The sequence below is a fragment of the Salvelinus namaycush genome, chromosome 34, assembly GCF_016432855.1.
Source record: "Salvelinus namaycush isolate Seneca chromosome 34, SaNama_1.0, whole genome shotgun sequence".
Classification (NCBI taxonomy): domain Eukaryota; kingdom Metazoa; phylum Chordata; class Actinopteri; order Salmoniformes; family Salmonidae; genus Salvelinus; species Salvelinus namaycush.
Window position 1 is genome coordinate 2,969,527 of NC_052340.1, and position 14,474 is coordinate 2,984,000.

At 42.9% G+C, this 14,474-nt stretch overlaps 1 protein-coding gene across 1 annotated transcript in view; it reads left to right on the forward strand.

Annotated features, from left to right (window-relative positions):
* rsrc1 (arginine/serine-rich coiled-coil 1) overlaps window positions 1-3,301 on the forward strand; it is a 176,265-nt gene extending 172,964 nt beyond the window's left edge. The window contains exons 9-10 of the mRNA XM_038974085.1: window positions 339-455; window positions 2,800-3,301. Coding sequence (XP_038830013.1) covers window positions 339-455; window positions 2,800-2,892 — 210 coding nt within the window. The 3' untranslated portion in view covers window positions 2,893-3,301. The remainder of the gene's footprint in view (window positions 1-338; window positions 456-2,799) is intronic.
* Window positions 3,302-14,474: the final 11,173 nt, after the last annotated feature.

The window sequence follows — 14,474 nt, forward strand, 5'->3', positions numbered from 1 at the left end:
TTTGTCATTCCTCTGCACTAGTGTTCTAGCTTGTTTATGCAAGCAGTACATTTGCTGTTCTTGTCAGAAAATTTGATGTGATGAATAAATGGGATATTACACTACTATACCATGTGATTGATATGTGTAATCTGACTTGGTGTGATGTAGAATTCCAAAATTCTGGTTACTTTCCCAAAATTCCTAGGTTTCCCAGAAATGCAGACTAGAAGATTCCTGGAATGTGGAGGGAATAAGCAGGAAGTCTAGAATCCCCTAACCAGGATATCTGGAGAACCTGGGAATTTTGCAGCCCTTGTGTAATGTTAGATCAATTGTTATTCTGTATGTGTTTTTAGACCGAGGCAGTGAAAGTTGAGCAGGAACCGGACGACCCACCTCTGCTCCTTCCAGACATCAGCTCTCTACCTACCACAATCCGCTACAACGACAGCGACACGCTAGCACACCCCAGTGTAAGTTCTCCCCTATCACAACACACGCACTCTTTTCTGATTGGGACACACAAATGCACACACACAGAGGAATATGAAAGGTTACTGAAGTATTGCATAGATTGTCTCAGGGTGTTGGGCCCACTTATCACCCACACATGTCCCCTCAGAATCTTTCACACACACACACACACCTCACGACAATCAAACATTTCCATCCACACAGAGTCAGGCCTTAGAATAGGAAATGAAGCCTAACTTTACCCCCCCCCCCTCCTTGGAAGAGCTGTGTGGAGTCATTTATCTCCCCGCGGGGGAAAGTGAGTTAGCCCTGACACATACAGATCAAGCCTACGACAGCCTGATCTATGGCAGCAATATGCCCCAGGCGGGGGAGAGCCAATCAGGAATAATGATTCCCCATTACCCCTACTGTAGATACTGTCATCGCAAACTCGTTACTGCTGCGACTCCCCAGAACCTGGGCCATGGGGGTGGGGGTGGGGGGGACTGATCTAGTCATCGTGTCGAACCCTAGATAACACACGGCGAACGGTGTACACCCCATACTGTGGTTTAGGCCGTGTGTGTGTGCGTCGTCGTGTTTAAGGCGAGAGATGAGTGATTTACAAGGCCATTACACACCAGACACTGCATATTTAGCTCTCCTAAGCTATCAGACTCACGTTGGATAAATCAAACGTCATTATATACACACAGAGACAATGGATATGAAGAGATGGAGGTGATCTGTCTTTTGAAGGGGTTTTCTTTGTCAGACGGCCCGTGCTCTGACAGGCTGCAGTGGATCTTTAGGGTGTCTTTAACCTCCAAATTGTAGAAAACAATAGAAACCTGCACTTACATTTGCCTTAAGTGAATTGTGTGACCGGGTTGTAATCATATGGTTCCCTTGACAAATGTTCTCATCAAGGCAGAGAATGTAGGCCTCTTAGTAGGGTTTAAAAATTCTAACAAAGGTTTTGGATAACCAGGGAATTTTGGGAAAGATACCGGAATTTTGTGTTCCTACTTCTTAGTGTGCTGCACATGATTTTCAATGGGGAAAATAAATGATCCATTCTAGACAATAATCCATACAAAACATCCATATACTAGACACACACACTCGCCGGACAGTTTATTAGGTACACCCATCTAGTACCGGGTCGGACCCCCCTTGGCCTCCAGAATAGCCTGAATTCTTTGCGGCATGGATTCTACAAGGTGTCAAAAAGGTTTGTTGCACTATTGGTATCAAGGGATCTAACGTGTGCCAGGAAGACATTCCCCACACCAGTATTCCACCGCCAACAACCTGTACCAGGCAGGATGGGTCCATGGACTCGTGCTGCTTACGCCAAATCCTGACTCTGTCATCAGCATGACGCAACAATTGTTCAGTTCAAAGTTGCTTAGGTCACTCGTTTTGCCCATTCTAACGTTCAACCGAACAGTAACTGAATGCCTCAATGCCTGTCTGCCTGCTTTATATAGCAAACCACGGCCATGTGACTTGCTATGAAGAAGTGATCAATTTTCGTGAACAGGGTGGTGTACCTAATAAACTGTCCGGTAAGTGTACTTCTCTGTCACCCACCACAGCCATGCAGCCCCAGTAGTATCCCATCATGGCTAATCTGACCTGGGTTCAAAAAGTGATTTATGTTTTAACTTCTTTGAGCGTTTGTTTGAGCCTGTCCGAAGTTCCTGGTGAGCGAGGTTTGCACTTTTGGGATTATTCCACTGGTAGCGCTGCGCTAGCCACATATACACTGAGTGTACAAAACATTCATATTGAGTTGCTGGTCCATGTTGACTCCAATGCTTCCCACAGTTTTGTCAAGTTGGCTGGATGTCCTTTGGGTGGTGGAACATTCTTGATAGACAAGGGAAACGGTTGAGCGTGTAAAACCCAGCAGCGTTGCAGTTCTTGACACAAACTAGTGTGCCTGGCACCTACTACCATACCCCATTCACTTTGACACATCCTGTATGAAAAAGCACACTGAGCACCGGGAAGAGGTGGCACTGTATGACGGAACACCACACCAGAGTGAGCTCAGTCAGGATCATTGCAGACGCCCATGCTCCCCCATTGCAGACACATGTACACCTTGCTCTACTGACCTAAAGTCCTCCTCTAATGTAGTATAGATTATCTGATTGTTGCACCCACTCATCCCTCACTTTCTCAACCACACATCTCCCCTCAGATTCTTTCACATGCACAAATGCACACACAGTTTTCTCCAGACCCTGTCACTCATCCCTATAACTTTCATGTCTGGTTGTTTGTGTGTTCTGTTATTTATCCATATGTGTCTAACCAGTGTGCTTTGCTCCTTTCTGTGTTCTCCTCTAGTTGTTCCTGGACAAGGAGAAGGCCGAGGAGCTGTGGCTCAACAGGCTGATGTCCCTCCGCCAGGAGAGGCTCATGGGAAGTCCTGTGCCCTGATTGGACCAGCAGCTCCCCGGACCAATAGAATCGTCTGAATTGAGGAAACTTTGGTCCTGGACTAAATCCACCTGTCCTCACCATGAGTAGGGCCAGTAGTTTTTCCTGACCACGTGACCTGGCTCTAGTTAGTCTATCCTTGTCAGGTCACACAGTCAGGAACAACTCCCTGTTCCTAAACATAAACCTTTATAAATGTTTATTGAACCTCTCATTCACTGGACTTCCCTCAGACTTTTTGTCAAGAAACTTCTGTCTTTTTAAGAAGATTCATATATAGTTGATTTGTTTATCCCAAATGAGTTGTTGAAATGCACAGAAAATGTGCACTGTCTGTTGGATATATCAAACGTTGATAAATTGTGTTTGTGTTAAATTTGAATAAATATTCTCCCCGGTGAAGAAAAGCCTTGATTAGTAGACTGATTCCTGTTTAATAGACTGTTTGAACCTGATGTTTCTCAGTTAGGCTACAGTGCCTTCAGAAAGTATTCACACCCCTTTACTCTTTCCACATTTTGTGTTACACCTTCAATTTAAAATGGATTAAATTGAAATTTTGTTGTCACACATAATACCCCAATTTGCTTAACAATTCACATAATGAGTTGCATGGACTCACTCTGTGTGCAATAATAGTGTTTAACATACTTTTTGAATGACTACCTCATCTCTGTACCGCACACATACAATTATCTGTAAGGTTCCTCAGTCGAGCAGTGAATTTAAAACACAGATTCCACCACAAAGGCAACGGAAGTTTTCCAATACCTTGCAAAGGGCACCTATTGGTAGATGGGACTTTTTTTTTAAAGCAGACATTGAATATCCCTTTGAGCATAGGGAAGTTATTAATTACACTTTGAATGGTGTATCATTCAGTCACTACACAGGCATCCTTCCTAACTCAGTTGCTGGAGAGGAAGGAAACCGCTCAGGGAATTCACTATAATGACTTTAAAACAGTTACTAAGTTTAATGGCTGTGATAGGAGAAAACTGAGGATGGATCAATAACATTGTCAGTACTACACAATCCTAACCTAATTGACAGAATGAAATGAAGGAAGCCTGTACATAATACAAAATATTCCAAAACATGCATCATGTTTGCAACAAGGCACTGAAGTAATACTGCAAAAAAATGTGGCAAAGCAATTAACTTTTTGTCCTGAATACAAAGTGTTATGTTTGGGGCAAATCCAATACATCACATTACTGCGTACAACTCTCCATATTTTCAAGCATAACGGTGGCTGCATCATGTTATGGGTATGCTTGTAATTGTTGAGGACTGGGGAATTTTTCCAGGATAAAAAAGAAACGGACTGGAGCTAAGTACAAGCAAAATCCTAGAGGAAAACCTGGTTCAGTCTGCTTTCCACGAGAGACTGGGAGATTAATTCAGCAGAGACAATAACCTAAAACACAAGGCCAAATCTACACTGGAGTTGCTTACCAAAAAGACAGTGAATGTTCTTGAGTGGCCGAGTTATAGTTTTGACTTAAATCTGCTTCAAAATATGTCAATTTTTTAAATGGTTGTCTAGCAATGATTTGACAGAGCTTGAAGAATTTTGAAAAGAATAATGGCCAGTGCTATCGGTGATTTATTTAGAATTCAAGGCACACTTAACCAGCATGGCTACCACAGCATTCTGCAATGATACGCCATCCCATCTGGTTTGCGCTTAGTGGGACTATCATTTGTTTTTCAACAGGACAATGACCCAACACACCTCCTGGCTGTGTAAGGACTATTTGACCAAGGAGGAGAGTGATGGAGTGCTTCATCAGATGACCTGGCCTCCACAATTACTCAACCCAATAGAGATGAGTTGGAGCGCAGAGTGAAGGAAAAGCAGCCAACAAGTGCTCAGCATATGTGGGAACTCCATCAAGACTGTTGGAAAAGCATTCCAGGTGAAGCTGGTTGAGAGAATGCCAAGAGTGTGCAAAGCTGTCATCAAGGCAAAGGGTGGCTACTTTGAATAATCTCAAATCTCAAATATATTTTGATATGTTTAACACTTTTTTGGTTACTACATTTTGGGTCTACCGTGTTGCGCAGGCACTACATCTCAGTGCTTGAGTCGTCACTACAGACACCCTGGTTCGAATCCAGGCTGTATCACAACCGGCCGTGATTGGGAGTCCCATAGGGCGGCCCACAATTGGCCCAGCGTCGTGCGGGTTTGGCCGGTGTAGGCCGTCATTGTAAATAAGAATTTGTTCTTAACTGACTTGCCTAGTTAAATAAACGTTACACACATGGTAGCGGGGTGAAACAGGCTGAGGTCCTTGATGATCTTTTTGGTATTCCTGTGACACAGGGTGGTGCTGTAGATGTCCTGGAGGGCAGGCAGTGTGCTCCCAGTGATGCTTTGGGCTGACCGCACCACCCTCTGGAGAGCCCTGCTGTTGCGGATGGTGCAATTGGCGGTGATACAGCCCGACAGGATGCTCTCAATAGTGCTTCTGTAGACATTTGTGAGGGTCTTACACGGAACCCAAACCGGCTGCGCTCATGCACCATCGTCCATAAATGTATTTTGTCCCCCAACACCAAACGAGATCACGACACGCAGGTTAAAATATCAAAACAAACTCTGAACCAATTACATTAATTTGGGGACAGGTCGGAAGCATTAAACATTTATGGCAATTTAGCTAGCTTGCTGTTGCTAGCTAATTTGTCCTGGGATATAAACATTGAGTTGTTATTTTACCTGAAATGCACAAGGTCCTCCACTGCGACAATTAATCCACACATAAAACGGTCAACCGAATCGTTTCGAGTCATCTCTCCTCCTTCCAGGCTTTTTCTTCTCTGGACTTTATATTGTGATTGGCAACTTTCATAAATTAGGTGCATTACCGCCACCGACCTCGTTCGTCTTTCAGTCACCCGCGTGGGTATAACCAATGAGGAAATGGCACATGGGTACCTGCTTCTATAAACCAATGAGGAGATAGGAGAGGCAGGACTTGCAGCGCGATCTGCGTCACAAATTGAACTGACTTCTATTTTAGCCCTAGGCAACACAGACGCTTGTTGGCGCGCGCGAGCACTGTGGGTGCAATAATTGAATAAAATAGATTTCTGAATTTATTTTGCAAAGCTCGCGCACGCGACGCGAGTGGTGTAGTCAGGGTATTAGGGGCCAAGCCAAATTTCTTCAGCCTCCTGAGGTTGAAGTGGCACTGTTGTGCCTTCTTCAACACGTTGTCTGTGTGCATGGACCATTTCAGATTGTCAGTGATGTGCCGAGGAACTTGAAGCTTTTCACCCTCTTCACCCTCTCTTCTCCCTGTCGATGAGGATGGGGGCATGCTCTTTCTGCTGTGTCCTGAAGTCCACAATCAGCTCCTTCATAGTGTTGACATCAAATTTAAGGTTGTTTTCCTGGCACCACTCCGCCAGGGCCCTCATCTCTTCCCATGTAGGCGTTCTCGTCATTGTTGGTAATCAGGCCTACCAATGTTGTGTCGTCAGCAAACTTTAGGAGATGTGTTATGACAATAAGATGGCTGTCCAGCTTCCTCAGATGTGTCAGATCTATTTTCCTTGTTCTTAATAGAGCTCTGATGACTTATAATGCTGACCTATCCGCCTGTGAGAGTCAGGTGAGTCACAGTACACAAATAGAGCCCAGCGTTCTGTGTTACTGTCTGGGCAGTGGGGTGGCTGAGGGCTGGCCAGGTCCAGACTGCCGCTCTATTTGTGGGCTGGGGCAGATGGTAGACTTGGAAAGAGATGGAGGATCGTGGTTAGCTCTCGTACTCTCAGGCCGCCCGTGTACTAGTGAAATGTCACCGTGAGCGTGAACATATCTCAAGTTTTATAGGCAAATTATTTGGAAATGTTCCCATTTTCTTTTTTCTCTGAATGAATGATTATTTATATGGCCTTTGTATTTGTGTTTTTGTGTGCATCATGATTGCAAGTGGGTGTGTTCCCTGTCATATGCATGCTCGAGCACATGTGATTTTACACGTCTATCTATTTTCTGTTTCAGTGTGTGTCCCCGGTGTGTGTGTGTGTGACTGTGCGCTCGCTCATGTGTGTGTGTTGTATGTTGATGGTGGGCTTCAAGGGGGTCTGTTGGTTACTCTCAGCAGATGGTCCTCCTTACATCAGTCAGCCGCATGCTAGAGTGTCGGGTAGCAAAACCCACTCCCAGAGAGCCTGGTGTTCTTACAGTCAGCTGTTACTAAACATTTAGACAAAGGGCCACTTTTGTCAACTACAAGCAGGAGGATTCAGATTTCTGTGTGATGAGGCTACAGTAGAGGCCTTCTGACAAACACTTGACTACATGGCTTATTAATCATTAGAAGCACAGGGTTTAATGTAGGGGTTTTTAGTATACTTTTATAGTTTGTTTCATAATTTGCCTCCAGAAGAGGAGCTCGAGTTACCAGATAAACTAGAGACATTAAAATCTCCATCCTCGTCATTGAAATGTAAATGTGTTGCTTGTTTGCTTTTTATGGGCTTTGAGATTACTTTCTGTAATGAAAAGCCCTATACAAGTTTGTTTGGCCTTTTTACTTCATGGATGACTTCCTTACATTTGACCTTACGTGTGCAATGCTCCACCGTTTTCAACATTCTATCCTCAATGAGCTCGAGAAGATCCGATGATTTGATCCTGATTCGATAACCCTCGCCGCTATCATCCAATCACAATGTTTGTGCAAATTAGACTGATCGGAAAACGTTCAAACTTTGATAGAAGCGGTGAAGTAGGCAATGGAATGCAGACGTTCCATTGACCAGATTGGCGCACATTCAACAAATCCGGTCTAACAAAGTGGATATTCTTCAAATTCGTCATATCGACTCGGACTATGTATGTATATAGAAGTGTTATACCTACACAGTCCTAGTCGGTATTCACGTAATAATAAGATAATGTTGCAATGTTTTACGTGAATACCTACTAGAACTGTGTAGGTATAATACTTTTTTATGCACACATAGTCCGAGTCAATATTCACGCAATAATAAGGAATTCCCTCGACCATGGTGGACAACCATCTTCCAGGAGAGCTAATAGGTGTGCAGGCTTTTATTCCTGTCCCTCTCAAACAAACCACATTTTAGAAATGAGCTGCTCAACCGGACCTTGATAAACAGACTGATGTGTTTGAGCAGGGCTTGAACAAAAGCCTGCACATCCAGTAGCTCTCTAGACTGAGGGTTGACCATGTATGTTTAATATAGTTGTTTAACAGATATTCTACTTTGTGGGTTAAGTACCTTGCTCAATAACAGGAGATGGTACTGTACATGGGATCAGAGAGCATCCTCACAGTGTCGATACCATATTACGCTTACTTTATTATTTGTTTATATGTTAGTTTTAGAATTGATTAAAACAAGCAGAGAACAAGAAAATTGTTTTTTTACAAAGGTTACGTTTTTGCTCTGAGCCAATGGGGTAGCCTAGGTAACCAAACCCTGGATTGCTGAAGCTATGAATTGGCCATTGAGAGGCTTTGAGGCTCCGCTCGGCCATATTGGCACTCCCTACTAGGAGCAGTCCTCCATAGGAATGAATGGAATTCTACAATATTTCAATGAAATGTTTCAAGGACAAAATTACATTCATTTAAGTATGTTTTTGTTGTAGTGGGGACAGTAACATTAGTACTCTCTAAAAAAAATATTGAAGGGACAAGTTTTTAAAAATTGTTTTAATGTTTAGCTCCCATAATATAATTTGAAAGTATGCATGAAGGTGTCTAAGGGTTTAAGTTTCGATCACACCGTCATTGCATTTTGGTACACCAGAATTACATTCATTTCCAATTAAACGTTTACCTTGCAGCATTGCGTTGCAGAGGCAGTTGCAGTGCGTTCAGTGTGGTGCATATGTTGGATTTATCGCACGTACATGCCTCAACCACTATGTGTAGACGGCTTGACAGAAATGGTAGCAGAAGGTGAATGTTTAACTTTTGTTGTATACATAGTGTAATAAATACCATTTAAAATAACACAAGCATATTGCTATTACGTTGTTATAACTAACTTCTTTCAAAACAGGGTTTCTCACAAATTCATAAACAGATACTGAGACCCACACACACCCAGAGACAGAGGGCTGACGTAAACCTTTCATAAACACTGATAAGAAAAGGGTGCTTGGGTCTGCATTTCACGAGATAATAAGACACACACACACATACCCAAGGACAGAGGGCTGACTACGCACACACAAAATCTCCTGTTTTAGCTGAACATTTGGTAACAAAGAACTTTTGCTACAAGACTCAGAAGGATGACGCCCAGCTCATCAGGACCAATCTGAGAAGAAAACACCCTGTCCAGAACCAACCAGAGGACCAGAACTTCCAGACTCAACCTACTTTCTGTGCTGTATCAAATGTCTATGCACTCTGTTATCTGGGCTTTTTCTGGAGGTTCCTTATGAGCTAAATGAACGAGTCCGTATACGCTTGTACCAGATATCTTTACTCTTAAATTAAACTGTCGCTTGTCATACAATTTACCACCTTGTCTGAATCGATCCTTGACCGGCTCACCCTTCTCCATATCCCATTATCAACAATAGCCAGATGATGCTGAGTACTATTTTGAGCAATAACACTGTCGGTGTGTTCGAATCGTTATACAACTCATTGGTTACGACATTCTATCTAATACCCACTAGATCTGTTGGGAACATTCTAACATTGGGCATTCTGATGTAATACATTTCATTGTTCGTAAATTCACTCTGGCCATCTATGGACACACCCGTAAACATAAACATTGGGCGCGGGGAGAACAGAGGATTCACGTTTATTGCATTTTTACCACCAACCAATGTGATCACATCACACCAGAGAAGCACTCGCCATTCACACTTCCCCGCCAGTTCATTGTAAAAGCTGTAGCCTGTTTTATATCCAGCAAGCAAGAGCAAGGTACTTTCCTCAAGTATATATATACAATACCAGTCAAAAGTTTGAACACACCTACTCATTCAAGGCTTTTTCTTTATTTTTACTATTTTCTACATTGTAGAATAATAGTAAAGACATCAAAACTATGGAATAACACATATGGAATCATGTAGTAACCAAAAAAAGTGTTAAACAAATCAAAATATATTTTATATTCTTGAAAGTAGCCACCCTTTTCCTTGATGACAGCTTTGCACACTCTTGGCATTCTCTCAACCAGCTTCACCTGGAATGCTTTTCCAACAGTCTTGAAGGATTTCCTGCATATGCTGAGCACTTGTTGGCTGCTTTTCCTTCACTCTGCGGTCCAACTCATCGCAAAACATCTCAATTGGGTTGAGATCAGGTGATTGTGGAGGCCAGGTCATCTGAAGCAGCACTCCATCACTCTCCTTCTTGGTCAAATAGCCCTTACACAGCCTGGAGGTGTGTTGCGTCATTGTCCTGTTGAAAAACAAATTATAGTCCCACTAAGCGCCAACCAGATGGGATGGCGTATCGCTGCAGAATGCTGTGGTAGCCATGCTGGTTAAGTGTGCCTCGAGTTCTAAATAAATCTCTGACAGTGTCACCAGCAAAGCACCATCACACCTCCTCTTCCATGCTTCACGGTGGGAACTACACGTGCGGAGATCATCCGTTCACCTACTCTGCGTCTCACAAAGACACGGCGGTTGAAACTAAAAATCTCAAATTTGGACTCATCAGACCAAAGGACAGATTTCCACCGGTCTAATGTCCATTGCTTGTGTTTCTTCACCCAAGCAAGTCTCTTCTTATTATTGGTATCCTTTAGTTGTGGTTTCTTTGCAGCAATTCGACCATGAAGGCCTGATTCACGCAGTCTCCTCTGAACAGTTGATGTTGATGTGTCTGTGAAGCATATATTTGGGCGGCAATTTCTGAGGCGGTCCTCATGAGAGCCATTTTCATCATAACGCTTGATGGTTTTTGTGACTGCACTTGAAGAAACTTTCAAAGTTCTTGAAATTATCCGGATTGAGTGACATTATTGTTTTAAAGTAATGATGGACTGTCGTTTCTCTTTGCTTATTTGATCAGTTTTTGCCATAATATGGACTTGGTATTTTACCAAATAGAGCTATATTCTGTATACCAACGCTACCTTGTCACAACACAACTGATTGGTTCAAACACATTAAGAAGGAAGGAAATTCCACAAATGTACTTTTATCAAGGCACACCTGTTAATTGGAATGCATTCCAGGTGACTACCTCATGAAGCTGCCAAGAGTGTGCAAGGCTGTCAAGGCAAAGGGTGGCTACTTTGAAGAATTTCAAACATAATTTTTTGATTACTACATGATTCCATGTGTTATTTCATAGTTTTGATGTCTTCACTATTATTCTACAATGTAGAAAATAGTGAAAAGAATAAGTGACCAAACTATATTGCTACTTCTGGGACACACATTGGGCTATGCTACTGGTTCAAGAGCTATACACGGAAGAGAGAGATGCCAGCGGAGATGCAGCATGCATGAATGCACAAGAATGGGACAGTGAAGATAGATATGTGTAAATTAGAAGTTAATTCATAGGCTGGGCTATTAATACACCATTGGAATGCTAGCCTATAAGACCTAGCCTACTACAGTGCATTTAGGCGACCACCACCTGTGCTATGCCTGCCCGTTTTCTGCCAATGAATTAAAGTTGAACATCCCCAAATACTTCAGTTGAATTAAATGTGCAATAAAAAGTATAGTGCCAAACCTATTTAACCCCCTAGAGTCGATGTCCGCGCACGCTGAAACCTAATTAGCATAATAATAAACAGCCCCACAGCCCCATACATATGCTGTGAAAAGTGACAGCGCTAGAGCGGTGTTTGTCAGACCATGAGACATCTCGAAAAATCGTCTGTAGTGTCAGAAAGGTTTGGCCTACAGGTAAAGCTCCACAAAAAAGATGAGGGGCCAATGACCCTCTCACAAACACGGTTGTTTATTTTTTATTTTTCCGTTATTTTACCAGGTAAGTTGATTGAGAACACGTTCTCATTTACAGCAACAACCTGGGGAATAGTTACAGGGGAGAGGAGGGGGATGAATGAGCCAATCGTAAACTGGGGATTATTAGGTGATCGTGATGGTTTGAGGGCCAGATTGGGAATTTAGCCAGGACACCAGGGTTAACACCCCTACAATAGGTGCCATGGGATCTTTAAGGATCTCAGAGAGTCAGGACACCCGTTTAACATCCCATCCAAAAGACAGCACCCTACACAGGGCAGTGTCCCCAATCACTGGCCTGGGGCATTGGGATATTTTTTAGACCAGAGGAAAGAGTGCCTCCTACTGGCCCTCCAACAGCACTTCCAGCAGAATCTGGTCTCCATCCAAGGACTGACCAGGACCAACCCTGCTTAGCTTCAGAAGCAAGCCAGCAGTGGTATGCTGTTTTGTTCACCGTTTTGCTCCATGACACCCACAAGTGTTTTGGGACCGGACATGCCGATCAGCCAACCCCCCCCCCCTGTGAACGACAGGTGCCAGTTTTGCATTTCTTTCCTGTCATTAATGAGATGCAACTAAAGCAAATGTTGCTTGATTGTTGGCTAATATTTCCTCATCATTATTTGTCTCTCATTACGGATACTCTCTAGCTACCTCAAACAACATGATCTTGCATTGAATTACAGCAGCAGGTCGTAATGGTCGTTTGTTGTTCTTAAAATTCCAATTCTATATTGTGCCAAATTAGCGCATACGTTGCATAACAATAATGTTGTTTCCAACTATCAGCGACTGTTCTGTAAATCCAGCTGCATATTGAATGTTGAGATTGCCGAAAGGCCAGACTCTTTGGCAATGGTAAGGAGTGGAATGTTTAGATAAAGAGACTGGTAACGTTACTCAGTTTCTGGTACTCAGTTTAGTTTGCCGGTGTTGTGCCGAAAATCTCCCCCCTGCCAGAATTATCCCCCCTTCGCGTTCTTCATTGCTGCGACTTGCTTGCTAGTGTAACAGTATAGCTTCCGTCCCTCTCATCTGGGACCCTCTGCACACATCGACAACAGCCACCCTCGAAGCATCGTTACCCATCGCTCCTCAAAAGCCGCTGCCCTTGCAGAGCAAGGGGAACAACTACGTCAAGGTCTCAAAGCGAGTGACATCACCGACTGAAACGCTATTAGCTCGCACCCCGCTAACTAGCTAGCCAGTTCACATCGGTTACACTAGTTGAGATTTCTGCTCTTCGCTCCGTTGTCAGTTTAGCGTACATTTCACTGATTTTAGTAGCAGAAAGAATTTGTCTGAACGCTATGCGTTCTCTGGAAAATAATGAACGAGGTGGAAGGTGTGTTCCACGACGTGCTAGCCCCTAGTTCATTGTCCCTTTAATACCATGGCTATAATTTAACACATTTACTGCTAGAAATGTGTTCATTTGCAGGTAGAAATGTGTTCAACATCCACTGAAGTAGCTAGCAAGTTTACTACTGTAGATAACTACAGTAGTTGCCTTGGTAACAAAACAAACCGACTTGCTAGTTTGGCTAACCAAACCATCAGTCATAGCTAGCTATTATGAAAATCGAATAAAACAATTCCAATAATGTTTTCAATTCGGCTTTTGCTTTCAAAAGCAGCTCAAACATATAGCATTTAAGTGATAATGCCCTCGAAGCCAGTGTTTGGAGGAAATATTTTCACGTGCTCAATGTAGCAAGTTTCGATAGTAACCAGGGGCTGTCACACAAGGGGTCGTAGGAGCCGCTTCATAGCTCGAAACAGAAAATAGATATTTCATACTTCATTTTCCCGTTCCAACACCCGTGGAAATGTGGAACAGTCTTCTCAGGGAATTTGACGAGGACCCTTTCTTCTCGTAAATAGTATCAATATTGTATTCTGCCACTCATCAATCGATTGTCTGAAGATTTTTCTAGAAAAATTATATTTATTTTAAATATCAGTCAAAAGTCAACACCACTTTGAACATGACACATATAAAGGATAAAGATAAAGGACAATTATGACTGTACTCACCCCTTGTCTACAATGAGTCAGTAGTGTAGGCTATTATCAATAACGTTATAGTTTGCCAGTGATAAGATTGTGTAAAATAATGAATGTGGAGAATGTATCAGCACTGTATGTGTGTTAGCTTGCTAGACAATCTTAGAGGGGGATTATTCCATTATACAATTTTCAATAACTGCCAATATGCTAACATTCCATTCAAACAATGTAGTCAATCCCCAGCCGTAATCTGGCTAAAATCAGTTCATGATAGCATTTACACAAGTTGTAAATGCAACAAGTACTGATATTGTATCATATAATATAACTGACAGCTTTTCAAGAACATTTAGAACGTTATGGTCTTGTGACACGCTGGTAAAATAGTTAAGGCAAAACTTCGAATATTGTTTTTATAGCGCGAGCTCCGTTGTCACCACAGCTACCGACAACATGGCGTTGTTCTGATAGATCCTGCTCGAGCTTTGAATAGCCAGCCAATCGGAGGGTTCGTCAGAGGTCATGTGGCTGTTTGTTCATCAGCTCAATGTTCTAAAATGTAGCAAGTTTCGATGGTAACTTCATTGACACCGAGCGCGGGGGGCTGTCACGTTCA